This window comes from Montipora capricornis, chromosome 3, assembly GCF_036669925.1.
Source record: "Montipora capricornis isolate CH-2021 chromosome 3, ASM3666992v2, whole genome shotgun sequence".
In the NCBI taxonomy this organism is placed as follows: Eukaryota; Metazoa; Cnidaria; class Anthozoa; order Scleractinia; family Acroporidae; genus Montipora; species Montipora capricornis.
In genome coordinates, this window is record NC_090885.1 from 62,908,669 (window position 1) to 62,922,862 (window position 14,194).

The 14,194-nt window shown below is 38.4% G+C and overlaps 2 protein-coding genes across 2 annotated transcripts in view; both read left to right on the forward strand.

The window, feature by feature from the left end:
* Window positions 1-1,994: 1,994 nt before the first annotated feature.
* Window positions 1,995-7,690, forward strand: LOC138043660 (uncharacterized). The gene is made up of 2 exons (XM_068890031.1): window positions 1,995-2,259; window positions 4,958-7,690. The coding sequence occupies exons 1-2, from the start codon at window positions 2,160-2,162 to the stop codon at window positions 5,611-5,613; spliced, it is 756 nt and encodes a 251-aa protein (XP_068746132.1). The 5' UTR covers window positions 1,995-2,159; the 3' UTR covers window positions 5,614-7,690.
* A 3,666-nt stretch (window positions 7,691-11,356) lies between these two features.
* The window catches only part of LOC138040699 (L-seryl-tRNA(Sec) kinase-like), a 7,587-nt gene continuing 4,749 nt past the window's right edge, over window positions 11,357-14,194 (forward strand). Inside the window, exons 1-3 of the mRNA XM_068886379.1 lie at window positions 11,357-11,860; window positions 13,070-13,158; window positions 13,783-13,984. Of these exons, the coding sequence (XP_068742480.1) occupies window positions 11,364-11,860; window positions 13,070-13,158; window positions 13,783-13,984 (788 nt within the window). The 5' untranslated portion in view covers window positions 11,357-11,363. The remainder of the gene's footprint in view (window positions 11,861-13,069; window positions 13,159-13,782; window positions 13,985-14,194) is intronic.

The following is a 14,194-nucleotide window of genomic DNA, read 5'->3' on the forward strand; positions in this document are numbered from 1 at the left end:
GTTATGGCGTAGAGTTAGAGTTAAGTTTCCAAAATCCTGAATTCAAGATTTTGGAAGCCAACATTCAAAAAAGTTAAATTTTTGTTTAGGCCTAATTAGGCCTAAGGTTAGCTTTTATGCATGTTTAGGATACTTTTTGTATTTTTTGATTTTGGCCTTCAAAAATCTTTAATTCAGGATTTTGGAAACTTAATTAACTCTAACTCTACGACATAACTCTATGAAAATAACTCTACTGCTAGTCAACCTCGAGGTTGACTAGCAATAGTTACAAGGGCGTAGCTAGGGGGGGGGGGGGGGTGGGGTGCCCGTGACCCCCCCTTTGTAAGCCGTTTTTTACTCAAACAACCTACAATATTCAGGTTGCGAAAACGCGAGTACCCTCTGTTTGACACAGTGTGACCCCCCCTTTGAAAAATCCTGGCTATGCCCGTGAGTTATTTTCACAGAGTTATGACATCAGAGTTAGAGTTAAGTTATATCTCTATGAAAATAAGTCTAAGAATAGCTGTCCCCGTTCATGTAACTGAAGTGAAAGAGAAGATGTCCTTCGAGGACATCTATTCTTAGAGTCATTTTCGTACAGTTATGTCGTAGAGTTAGAGTTAAGTTTCCAAATTCCTGAATTCAAGATTTTGGAAGCCAACATTCATAAACGCTAACCTTAGGCCTAAAAACTTTTGTTTAGGCCTAATTTATAGGCCTAAGCTTAGCTTCTTGCATGTTTAGGATACTTTTTTGTATTTATGTATTTCTGAATTCATGATTTAGGCCCTCCAAAATCTTGAATTCAAGATTTTGGAAACTTAACTTCAACTCTGATGTCTTAACTCTGTGAAAGTAACTCTATTGCTAGTCAACTTCTGTCTTTCTCGTCTATCCCAAATAACGCTCACCCAATTGAAGAGCTCTTGGGTCGAGACTGCCTTTAGTTGTGTTGTTACGTAAGCAGTGCGCGTGTTTAAGCAATGCGCGCTGTCTTAAAATCCGCTTTGTCGTTGGGTTTGTGGTGCGCGCCGTCTCAGAAGGCAAAATGTTTTATTTTAGCTCATATTTTGCTTGCCATCTACAATTATCGTGTAACTTCTAAAGAGAGAAAGAAAGGGAATAGAATCTTCACAATTCATGACAAGCGGTAGCCTGACCTGTTAAATACAACCAAGTCTCTCCCTCAGAGAATTGAAGGACTATTAATATTCTTAATTGTCACTTTCTTCCAAGTGAAGTATTATCGTTCATTTTGGACACTGAAAGCTTGATAGGGATCATGGGAAATGAACATAATTTTTTTAAAGCCTAACCCCAACGTCTGGACTCGCAGGACCTCACCTGGGAACCTGATTATTAATCCCTTCATTTAACCACTAGACTGCCACATCACTAACTACGAGTATGTCATTTTTTATTAATGTGAATATTTTTTTCTTCCAAAAGTGCCGCTGTAAACGTGTATTAACTCCCGCTAAGAAGCAAGCTTACACAGTAAAAAATGTCGGTTACTAAACTGCAAGAGAAAGCTAACCATTTTAAAATCAAGCTTCAGACTTAACCATTATTCAGCAATGATTTGATATATATATATATATATACATATATATACATATATATACTAATTAGCTTTGCTAAATAATCGGCACATTTTCTAGTCAATTGATCTTTAGTGGTTAAGTGGATAAAAACAGTTCCTTCAAAGTGGGTGCTCCGGGTTCAAATCCTGTCCAGGGGTAAGCCTGCGAGCAAGCTCTTGCTCGCAGGCTAGTCCAGGGGCTGCTTTTACATTGTTTCTTTTTTACTTGTCCTGGGACAGAGTGAACTAAATGGAGGATAATACTTCATTTAAGGCAAATTGACAATGAAGGATAATTCTTCAATAAGGAAGAGATCGTGTTGTATAAATATCAGTAAGTATTGACTAATAAAAGCACGACGGCCTTGGCTCTAGCAACCAATTTCGTTACCAGTTTATTGCCAACCAAGAAGTGACGCCTGGAACTAATCGGGGTAATTGCTGTGATCATGGAGGGACAATTTTGGAGGAACTTAAAGATTGTTCTATCACTCTGGCAGGTCTTGTAGGTCTACAGTTGCCATGTTTAGTGTCTCGGGCTTCACCAAACTCTCCATTTGCTCGGTTGCGTTCTCTCGGATTCCTGTTCAACATGTCAACTTCTACATTGAACAAGCACTTCTCTTTCTCACCCGAAAATCTCTTTCAAGGACGATATTACACGCTAGTTAGTAATCTCTTTCACCATGCAGGTGAGGGTTAAGTGTGGTTGGAAGTCTCGTTTTTCATTGATATCATCAACGATTTGGGAACGCTAAAGACTAAAATGTAGACATTTATGGAAAAAAAATCCATTTGCACTCAGGGTAAAATAATATTGTCTATATAATATATTAATTTGGTAAAACAGAGCCCGTAAGAGTGTATCAGTCTCTGGGAAAGTTTCATGGATAAGTGGGAGAAATTGATCTCGACAATAGACCTTTTCACGGCTTCTGACACCATACTGGTTGGGGGGCAAACCCGGCTGAAATTACAGTGAATGTATGGGAATTTTGCAGACTTTGAACCATTATAATTCCTTTAAGGTCTGACGAGAACACCTCTAAAATGACGATGACAATCAAGCTGTAACGACCATAAACGAAAATTTTAAATTTCATATAAACCCTTGTAAACAAAATTATGCAAATTCCCGAAGCGTTATGAGGAGATTCCAAATATCCAGCATGAGACGTTGTGCCTTGTGCAATCATCTTATTTTCCTTTGAGTGATATTTAAAAAATTTTTGAATCTGCCTTTAAGAGGTTTGAATTCGACCAAAATCCCACATGTTCACTGTAATTTGAACCGCATTTGCCCCCCAACCAAGATGGTGTCAGAAACTGTGAAACAGTCTATTCCATTGGCAGTTTATGTTCCTGTGCCCTTCTGAACTCGAAAAACGAAGACCCGTAATCAGTTGTACATGCACAGGTGGACCAAAAGCTGACTTGATTTAAATGCTCAGTTACACAGAAACTGGCAGACTATTAACAGGATTTATATGATAACAAGGAATCATAATGCGTATTTCCAGCAAATTTAGTGGCAGAGTATTCTGCAGTTAAGCCATCAGAACTAAGGCTAAAAATTGGATTTTCTTAACTTATAACAAAGAAAAGAATATCTTTTCAGGGAAATTTAATTAAGGTGGTTTTGTGATCACAGTCTATTCCATTGGCAGTTTATGTTCCTGTGCCCTTCTGAACTCGAAAAACGAAGACCCGTAATCAGTTGTACATGCACAGGTGGACCAAAAGCTGACTTGATTTAAATGCTCAGTTACACAGAAACTGGCAGACTATTAACAGGATTTATATGATAACAAGGAATCATAATGCGTATTTCCAGCAAATTTAGTGGCAGAGTATTCTGCAGTTAAGCCATCAGAACTAAGGCTAAAAATTGGATTTTCTTAACTTATAACAAAGAAAAGAATATCTTTTCAGGGAAATTTAATTAAGGTGGTTTTGTGATCACTTCTTAAGCCTGGTTTCCATATAATCTGCAACAGTCTACAATCGGTCTGCAGCACGATTGCCGATAGGTCTGCGCCTTGTCACAGACTTATGGAAACATCTGTCCCTGGCATCTGTGACAACCGGTGGTACACGGCCTGGATGATCATGAAAGTTGAATCTAGTCCTACTTTGCTGACCATTACGACGCTTCCAACTAAGACAATTATTTAATGGAAACATGTGTCTGAGATGATCTGCATCCTATTCAGCGACACACTAGTGTTCGCCTTGAAACATGTGCAATCGGGCTTGAAGTAAGTGCGCTCCTTTTTCCCCTCACTTCGCGGAGGATTTGTGGTAGTTTGTCTGCGATTGCTTCAAATTTAAATGGAAACATCTGCCTCTTGTGTTTACAATCGTCTGCGATAAGACCGACGCAGACAGCCGTCCGACGGTCGCAGACCATTGTGCAGATCATAATTATGGAAACTAGGCTTAAATCTCTGTGTAAAGAGCTTTTTCGTTGACTGGTTGAGAAAAGATCCCAAAAACTGGCCAAAATTGACTTTAAAAGATGAAAGACTACAAGATGAAGCAATATAGTAAGTTTATAGTAATGGAAAGACATGCCCTTTCCTCCACTATAAGCTATGAGTAGACACCTTTTCATAATTTCCAACCTTTTCTATTTACATAATATAATTAATTAAGTGTACTACTTACAACGTTAGGTCAACTCACTGGTATATTTTGTAGGGATTAGAAAAGCAGCTGTTTCATGTATCATGATAATAAATAAGTGCCTTTCTTGGATGAAAATTTCTTGCATTAACCAGGAATTGGCAAGAAATTAAATCTTTTATAGACAAATAAACTGAAGTGATTTTTGGGCAGAAGATCCTGTGTAACTGCACTCAAATTTAGCTTCTCTGTGGCAATAAAGACTGAAACTCTCAAGTTTTTTTTCATCTTTATTATAAAACTCAACAGGATATTGCGTTTCTGATTGGTCAATGATGAACGCATAAATAGGCTATAAAGTGCGATTAAGATGTTGCTATGGAAACAACAATGGAGTAATTTTGTTGAGTATAAAAAAAATAAACAAAAAATGACATGAACTTGCTCGTGCATTTCGTGATTTATGGTCACTCGAGATGTTTTGAAAGTTCTCAAATTGCATGAGCCATAGTCAAGTGAAATTTGAGATCTTTTAAAGCGCCACTCGTTCCCATACATCACAAAACCAGCAAGCAAGTTCATTCGATTTCCTAGACTTACACCACCTAAAATTCACAGGCAACAACAATAATTGGAATTTCACCAGTCTTTTGGCCAAACATTGGAAACTATACAATATTGTTGTGACTAGAAGTAACCAATGAGACCACAAGGTGTCCTGGAGAAATTCCCTCTATTTTACAACCAACTTTATTCTTTTTGCAGATGAACACCATTTGATGAGTAACTTGACCATACTTATACCTGATGGATTCCGGGTCCATAGACGATTTGGTCGGAAGCATTTGTTGGCAGTATTCCTTGGGGGAGGAGTAATGGGAAATCTCTCGCAGCTTTGTTTTTACATCTTCCATCAAACAAAGTGGGGCAACGTTTTACCCTCACCAAAATCATGGGGATTTCTTGGTGATTTTATCGGAAGCAAAGCAGAAGTCTTGCAGACTTCAATATTAGATAAAATTTACACATCAGTGTATGGAAATGCACCATGCATAGGTGCGAGTGCTGCCGTGTGCTCAATTATTGCTGCAGAGACTTGTGCCAACATAGTTTCATTGTATGACAAATACAACGAACTCAGAAGACGTCGAAGGATGGGAGCTGCAAATCATGAATGGCAGAATCGAGTCATGAGACAAGTGGTGTATGAAGTTTGTCATCTGGCATTTGTGGCAGGAATATTGTTTCTAAGGGATTTAGTGCCCTTGATGGACAGTGTGCAGGATGGAAAAGGAATCATTGACTCTCTCCTTGCTTATCAATCAAATGGTATTGGACACGCTGCTCATTTGGGGGGCTTTCTTTTTGGCTTTGTTTACTATATAGTTATGTTATCAGGTTTCAGAGAACAAATACGATGAAAGTTCCCTCATTTTAAGACACCCAATGGTGCAAAAGAATAAATTTACAGAACCATGCTGCAACAGGTTGAGGTGCATTCGAGTTTTAAAAAGTATAGTGCTCCAGAAATCCCTTCTGATCATCCAGGACAAGTAGATTTCACCCTTGGGCAAGTGACAGACTTCCTCTGACCAATTGCCAACCTGACAAGCACCCAATCAATCAGTCAAAGAACTTAAAAGATGCCAAAAGACAAAATAATATTATACAGTGTTTTTCTTACTTTTTAAAGAAATAATGATATTAATGAATCCAAGCAAGTGGAGGAACCTCTCAGGCAAGTTGGTCATCAAGCTTGCTAGCCCAATGGGCAAGTTGGGATTTCAACTTTTTTTTCTAGGTCTGAAGTGAATGAAATCTTTGACCCATGGGGCAGATGCTGCAATCAAGTTTTAAAATCATGGGCTAGGTTTCACGTTAAATCATCACTAGGTCAAATACTGTTCTGCCATTATTGGCTTTTGACCCCATTTTCAGAATTACATGGATTAGTGCCAATATTTTGGTCTTCAGATAATTGCAGCCCAAGGATTACAGCTCTAGTCACAACTTAAGTCCCATTAATGTTTTGTCAAACTTACAGGAGATATGTCCAGCAATGCATGTGCATTAAGTTTTAAAGTGGAAGGGACCTGGTGATAGAGTATATTTAGTCTAGCTATTGATCTTGAGTGAGAGGCGCGGTGGCCTCATGGTTAGAGTGCTGGACTCCGGATCGAGTGGTCCGGGTTCGGGTCCTGGCTGGGGACATTGTGTTGTGTTCTTGGCCAAGACACTTTACTCTCACAGTGCCTCTCTCCACCCAGGCCCCAGTTGTTGGAACAATGGATAGCACTATCCGCAGGATAAATCACTATCTAGTGGATAGCGCAATATTATTGGTTACGCTATGACATATTCACTGGATAGTTATTTTTCCGTTAGATAGCGCTATCCACCGTTTGAACATCCGCGGCCAGGTGTATAAATGGGTACCGGTGAAATGCTGGGGGTAACCCTGTGATGGACTAGCATCCCATCCAGGGAGGAGGGTGGGGTAGAAATACTCCTAATCACTTCATGCTACAGAAACCGGAGATAAGTGCCGGCCTGTTGGGCCCTCTGGCTCGTAAAGAAGAGACTTGAGATCTCCTTTGAGCAAAGGCAGGTGTTATACTCAGCGTAGATGGGTGCTAGTACCCAGGTCTCAGCTTCTAATAAAACCCCTGCATGCGGTTTTGGTCAATTGTTGCCATTTTCGCCATTTCATGCATTTCCGGACATACCGGTAAGTGATTTACAGCTTACAAAGATTCAGCTTATTAAGTAAAAAAAAAAACTGTATTTTTTTTTCACACGACACGGTACCGTCCAGGGCTGAGTTTGGTTGAAGCATGCGTTGGTTAAGGTGTATAGAAACCAGTGAGTTCTCCAATCAAGCATCATTGCAGGCACGATTTGTAAAAAAATAAGTAAGGACACAGAATTCATATTGTACAACGAAAGCCCTTTTGAAGATGAATCTTGTTTATTATTTTCATCCCAAGATAGAATCATGCTCCTTGATTGGACAATTCGAACCATTTTGCAGTTCAGTATTTTAACAATGTTTTCTTTTGTGAAAATATTCTGATTAAATTTGGTAAGTTTGTTAGTAACAACAACTGACAATGCTCTTAGGTAGAAATCACTAACCAAATTGTACATGGAAGCACTTTAGTCGTTGTTAATGATATTAGTAACTTCTAACTAACTCATTAGAAAATAAAATGTCAAACGAGTCTGTTACGCTAGTCACAAGGATAGTCCAACTGTACGGATCTTGTGATGGCTTTCTAGAGGTCAGGCTTAGAGAGGTCAATGAAGTGAATTAAAAATTGCTCAAACTCAATGAATTTGCCTCAGCACTGTCAGTGTTTCAATGGCATTAAAATTTCCCTTGTCTTGAACTTAAGTACTCAAGTATTTCCATATTATTAAACTCTAGAATGCAGTATCTTGTGGACAACTCAACTGTCCCAAACCAATGAAAGAAGAGTAATTGCTGGGTTATTTTCTGCAAGAGAAAATAGCATATATCAGACTATACATAATCAGCCTTTTAACTGCTAAATGGTAGATGTAGCCTGTAGTAGTATTATTTTACTCAATCATCTTGTTCTCCAGGGCCCAGTAAATCCTACAATCTTTTCAAATATACATAATTATGTACATCACCAGAGTCTCCAGTAATTCTCCTATGTGTATACCAGAATGAGAACTACATTGTAGTAATCCCAACTTCAGTAAGGAGCATTCAGTTTACCTGAATCATTTCTAACAAAATATAATTTTGTTGTAAATTTCTTCTCTGCATCAGAATATTTAGAAGGATAATTGGCCTTCATGAAAAGTCACACCATTACTACAATAGGGTAGGGTACAACTACATTATTGACACAACAAGATTAGAACAGTTAGTGAATGAAATTATTATTTTATCCCACTTGGCTTTATTACTTTTAACAGCCCAATGCAAGATCACCTTGCAAACTAAAACATTATTCAACAAAACAGGAGCATTACTAAACCATGAAACAGCGAAACACCAAAACAGCCAAACGAAACATGAAAACACCATGTATGACCCCATCATACACTGAATACTAACCGACAAAGGTTGGATTTGAGATTAAATATTGTTTTAGTCCTAAAACGTTATTGCTCCTAATTCATTGAGATTAAGATTAGGATTCAGATTAAGACTGAGATTACGAGCAATAACTTATTAGGCCTAAAACAATGCTTAATCTCAAATCCAACCTTTGTCGGTTAGTATTCAATGTATGGTGGGGTCATACATGGTGTTTTGGTGCTTCGTTTCGCTTTTTTGCAGTTTCGGTGTTTCGTTGTTTAGTAATGTCCACAAAACAGCCCAAGATGGGACAGACAGAGGACACTTATGCCTATTACTGTATTCCTAAAGCCCTTCATCTAACACATAGGTGTTGAAACATCACAATGAAAAATATCAATATTGAAAAAAGTACATGTTTATTTTACCTAGCTTACATTTATAGCAGATGAAATATGCACAACAATGAATTATTATTAATACCAACCTTTTTGTCTCATTTAATTACAAATTGTTCCTCAGACTAGACATCTCTGCCTCCCCACCCTTCGATAGCTGCTTTTAATGCTTTTGGTTTGAGTTCTGGTCCGATAAGAGGATTGAGCTGAGCAAAGTAAGCACAGACCCAACTACAAGGTACGTCAAGGCAACAACAAAGCATGATGACACAGGAAACCAAACCAAAAGAATTATCATAGATGCTGTAAGTCTTTTGGTCCCATACAATTCTAGAGATCATAGGATGTGGTGTTTTGATCCAAAGAAAATAAGTTAAACATAATCATTATTATTATAATATTACATGTATTAACCTGCATCTAATTTGGAGCATTTCTGGTTGCAGGGCTGGCATAGTGGTGAGAGCACTTGTTCATATGTGGGTTGAGTTTGTTAGTTAAATGTAAAATAAATGTGCTTAGTTGACCGCTCTCTACAAGCGCTTTTCAGGATCAACCCGCTTTATGGGATTGGATTGAATACATGTGAAGGCACGGCTGCCGTCATATGATCCATGTGTGATCTCGGGGCACTGCAGATCCAGCCAGATGTAACTGACTGGGAGTTGATTTTGAGGAGGGAGGAAAACCAGAGTACCCGAAGAAAAACTCTCAGTGCCGGATTGAGATCGACCAAAACTCATCCTACTTGCGACCTCAGGGTTGAACCTGGGTCTCAGAGGTGGGAGGCCTGGTTGATGACCACTAAGTCATCCTGACTCCCCTTGGTTCTCTACTCTGCCCCAAGAAGTTTTTCTCTGCTCCAGGTACTCATCTAAAAAACCAACATTTTGATTTGTTTTGCGTTAATTTGTTGATTTCAAAAAGAACAATTTACAATGCTAAAAAATTTAAAAGTAAAAAACAAAATGTTTTCGACATTACATGTAAGTCATCATCAGGGTATTAAAGCACTGTCCGCTATACCCATATTTTAGATCTTTTAGGTAATTCCTGATGCGAAAAGTTTCGCGACATTTTGATTGGTCTATTCAACCTGGGCTTCAGTTGTTGGATCATTTGGCCTTTGAGGATTCTGCGCTTATAAAAGGATTTGGCTGTGCAGAGAGTACACCAGCAAAAGAATGCAAATGATTCTCGTTGAGGTGACGGGCAGGTTCAGAGTCATTAGAAGTGTTGGAATGTTCATCAATTCATACTTGCACATTTCTCATGGTCTCACCGATCTAATCACTGCAAAACCAGTCCCCTTTATAAACTATACATACATGTGATTTATAAACATTTTTGTCTTTGAGATTAAAAAGGCTCTAAGTAATTAATTTTCTCTAGTTTGCCATAGGATGATGAAAATGTAATTGGTATCCGTGAAATTGATCGCCTTGGAAATAAAAGATTTTCTAAGTCTTTCATTTCTGTTGTTGATTTCAGTTTACAGTGTCCCCAATTATTGCTCCAGCACTAGAAGACTAGAGACTTAAATAAAGTTCCTTTTTCATTATTATGTGCTATGGTAACACACATTACAGCTGTACATTGGCATTTGTGTCTGGGCAACTCATCTTTTGAAGTGAGGTGTGATCTCACTGTAAAGTTGAAATGGTTTAATATCTTAAATAAAAGGATACAATAACCAACAGCAAACAGCACTCAACACTAGCATGGTCTGTATAAGGCTGCAATAATTAAGATATCAAAAACACTGTGTTGATGACCCTTGAACTTCGTAATGATAATTATCATAAATGTCATCACATCATAAATGTTGATCAGATGACAGTATGCATCAAAAGGGAAAATATCTACTTATATCTGCTTATTCTTTTGGGGGGGGGGGGGGGGGGTGGCGGTGGTTAACCAAAACGTCCTCGATTTTTCTAAGGGATTGAAAGATTTTTTTTAGCAACATATCATTGAAATGAATCAAACATAATAAACAGTTGTAGTTTCAGTTTATGACAGTCGTATGTCTTCCGTCATAGATCTCCTCACTGTATATCATATCCTTAATATTTATTTTGCCTGAAAGTTTACTATTCTCTAGCATTCCTTTCACCCACGACGAACTCGATGAAAACCACGAGTTTCTGCTTGAGATAATGCCACAAACGGCTTCGGGAGAGCAGAAAATCTTTGAAAACAGGAAGGCAAAGTAAGCTTACTTCAATTGTGATGTCATCTGAGACGAAGATATCAATGCCTCCCACTGGCTTGATCAACATAAGCGACTGTAACTTTTTAACCGTAATTTAAAAATTTGAAACAGCCTATTGCAGGAAAAAATCTCAAGGTCAAAAGTCAATGCGTGTGTTAAGATGTTGATACCTTAGTTGTTGGGAAAGAAAACGATAATCTGTAAGCTTATTGAATCGGGTTAACCCTGAGACCAGTGTGACTTGGGTTGACAAAATCAACAGATGGGATTTCTGTTACCTCCTGTTCTTTCCTCTGATGAAAAAGGGAATGACTCCACCTACAATCACCCAAATTGCAGTGACAACAATCACAGGAAAGACAGCGGCAGGTTTTGCTTTTCCATCGTATTCGCTCGCCATTTTGAATTATTTTGTCGGAAAAACAGAGAAGTCACGAGACAACCAATGCACCTGCAGAGAATGACGGGAGCTCTGGTACCAGTTTCCCACCGGGAGTTTTCAATATGGCGGAGCACAATAATGCAGCTGTTGTCTTACTGTGTGGAATTCCAGCTTCTGGAAAGTCTACTTTGGCCAGTGAGATACAGAGATACGTGCGAAACACAAGGGGGGATACTGTGCATGTACTATATATTTGTTATGATGATTTGATTCCTCCTGATTTGGATTTAAATGACGATATTGCTGGAGGTCAACTTCTGGGGAGAGATTCTCCAAAGATTGCCGAAGAACAAAATGACACTCGATTGGTTTCAAACGTCATCGATTTTTCAAAAGATTCCTTATGGAAGCAATACAGGAGGCGTATACTCGAAGCAGTGGACAGAATTTTGAATATGATAAAAAGTAAAAAGAAAGAAAATAACTTTGATCTAAGCGCAAATGGTGATGGTCCAGAAAGGGAAGGGCTGCCTTCTTTTTCTGAGTTCTGGAATATTTTTAAGCAGAATTTGTCCAAAGAGAATAGGAAATGTCCTTGTTTTACTTCAGCTGATTCTAGGTATGTTTGCAAATTACTTTACATTGTGCTCTTCTCATCGGCTTCCCCGAAGGGTGGCGAACCCTGGCCTATGTGGCGACTTTTCTAAATGTGCATTTCAAAATTCCTGAATTTCGCTGAGGACATTTTTTCTGGCAAAGTCCCCAGTATTTAACAAAGCCCAAGATTCAACAGAACCTGGAAATGCAAGGGTTAGCAGACACTCAAGACTGCAATCTAATGGCAATAGAGCTTTAATTTCTCTTTAACAACAAGGGAGAAACACTGCTTATAAACATGCTTATAATCAGGGTGAATGAAGAACTTATTATCTATCAACTCATTAGTTTTTTACTTTTAATCACAGTGCATCACTAATAAAATTAATGATGACCTTTTGAGCGTAAATAATGACCTCTTTGAAACAGTACTGGTATATACATGGGGTTAAGCAGGTCAGCCATCAAATATTTGTACATATTTGCATATAAGAGGAAGTTTATAATTTATAAACTAGCTCATGTATGCAAATATGTACAAATATTTGATGGCTGACGTGCTTGATTGGTTAAAAAAACTTTGATTTTAATACAAACATTTTCCAACTCTTCTGCCATCTTGCCAGTGAGTGGAAACCAATCTAGTTCCCGATCTCTTCTCACTTCACCAGAGAAAAAACTCCCCATGTTTTCTCCAAGAGTAGGGTCATCATAAATTTATGTACACACAATTCCCTCACCACAATGGCTAAAATTTGAAGCAAAGACACCACTACATGTGCCTATATAAACCCATATAAGCCCGGGGTCCCCCCTTCAGGGAAGCAGATGCAATTTGCCTGTTGTTTTTGTATTTTCTGGAAATATCAGGGATGTCTCAAATTTCTCTGCTACCTTCTAGATATTTGGAAGCTTAACTAATGGCCATTTCCATTTTTTCATGACGGTCGTGACCATGCACACAGAAATCGTGTGAAATGTCACCATCTTTTTCAGTGTTTCTCACGTTGCCATCAAAGTTTTGCAGCTCAAGAAGGTCACTTTTGTTGATTAGAAACAGATGTGTCACCAGTTTTTAGGATTGTGTCACCTGTCGGCCTTACCCTCGGAAGGCTGATTGTAGTTGAATGGCAGAAGGAGAGAGCTACATGTAGGGTAGGAGGCTGCACCGGATTACTCCCAAGCTTGGCAGAACCTGTAACATAATTATTTATTTGAATATTATTTACAGATTGAATTGTGCTACTCATGTGATACTATTAGATGACAACATGTACTATCACAGCATGCGATATGAGTACGTTCAACTTGCACGCAAATGTAAGAACCAATATGTTGTTCTTGTTTTACATTTTAGGGTTATATGGCAATAATTATTGCAACATGTTGTTTACCACTTCTATACAATAAATTATTATTACAACCAGTTGGGGACCAGTTCAGGGGTAAAATTGACAACAACATTCTTCATTTACTTCCCCTCAAAGAATAGCAATAAAGTTAATACTTGTACTAGTCTTGGCAGTCAGTCATCTCCTCTGAGACATTCGCTAAATTGATGCACCCCTCAGAGGCTTAGCACAAGGAGAAAGCTTGGACTTAAACTAAAATCTTCAACCCACAAATTGAAAAGTTGTGACCCTTACCCCATTGTTATTTTAGTGTACCACAGCATTCCAGATAGGTTTTTATGTCAAAGCCAGACATTAGCTAAATAATAACATTATTGACCAGATTAAATCAAGTACTAGTACATGACTTGTATTATTGTACACTTCATTACAATGATGTCTAGGGACTTGCTTGCTATGACTCCAGCTTGATCCCCTCAGATTTGCTGCATGAACTCCACCTCTTAATCTTAAATGAAGCCTTGTACTTGAGCAATGCCTTTCCCCAATAAACCTTGCTGCTATAGTAACTTTTGAACACTTTTTAAGACAGATAGTGTGGGATTTGCAGAAGTCTTCTTGGATTGTCATTTGGAAACGGCCGTGGAAAGGAACAGTTTACGCAGTCATCCCATTTCCTCATACACAATGCAGACTATGTGTGCCAAAATGGAACCACCAGATCCAGAGAAATTTCCCTGGGAGAAGTTTCACCTTACTTTGAAAGCTGAGGATGAACTCAATGTTCAAACGATGTATGTCTTGTAAATGAGATTTCTTGTTTTTGTGTGGTGAGGTTTCATCCTGATGCTGTTTTGTTTTTGCACTAAACAGACCTTCATATTTTGATTTCCAATGACCATCATCTCTCTCAGTTAAAAAGCACCCTTGGTGGTTATTAAATATCAAAACCTGCAAATTATCCAAGCTTTTAGATTATTTGAACCTTTGAGTATGGGCACACT

Coding starts and splice junctions, on each gene's coding strand:
- LOC138043660 (XM_068890031.1), top strand. CDS start 2,160: ATGTCAACTTCTACATTGAACAAGCACTTCTCTTTCTCACCCGAAAAT. Junction 2,260..4,957: donor TAATCTCTTTCACCATGCAG/GTGAGGGTTAAG, acceptor TTCTTTTTGCAG/ATGAACACCATTTGATGAGT.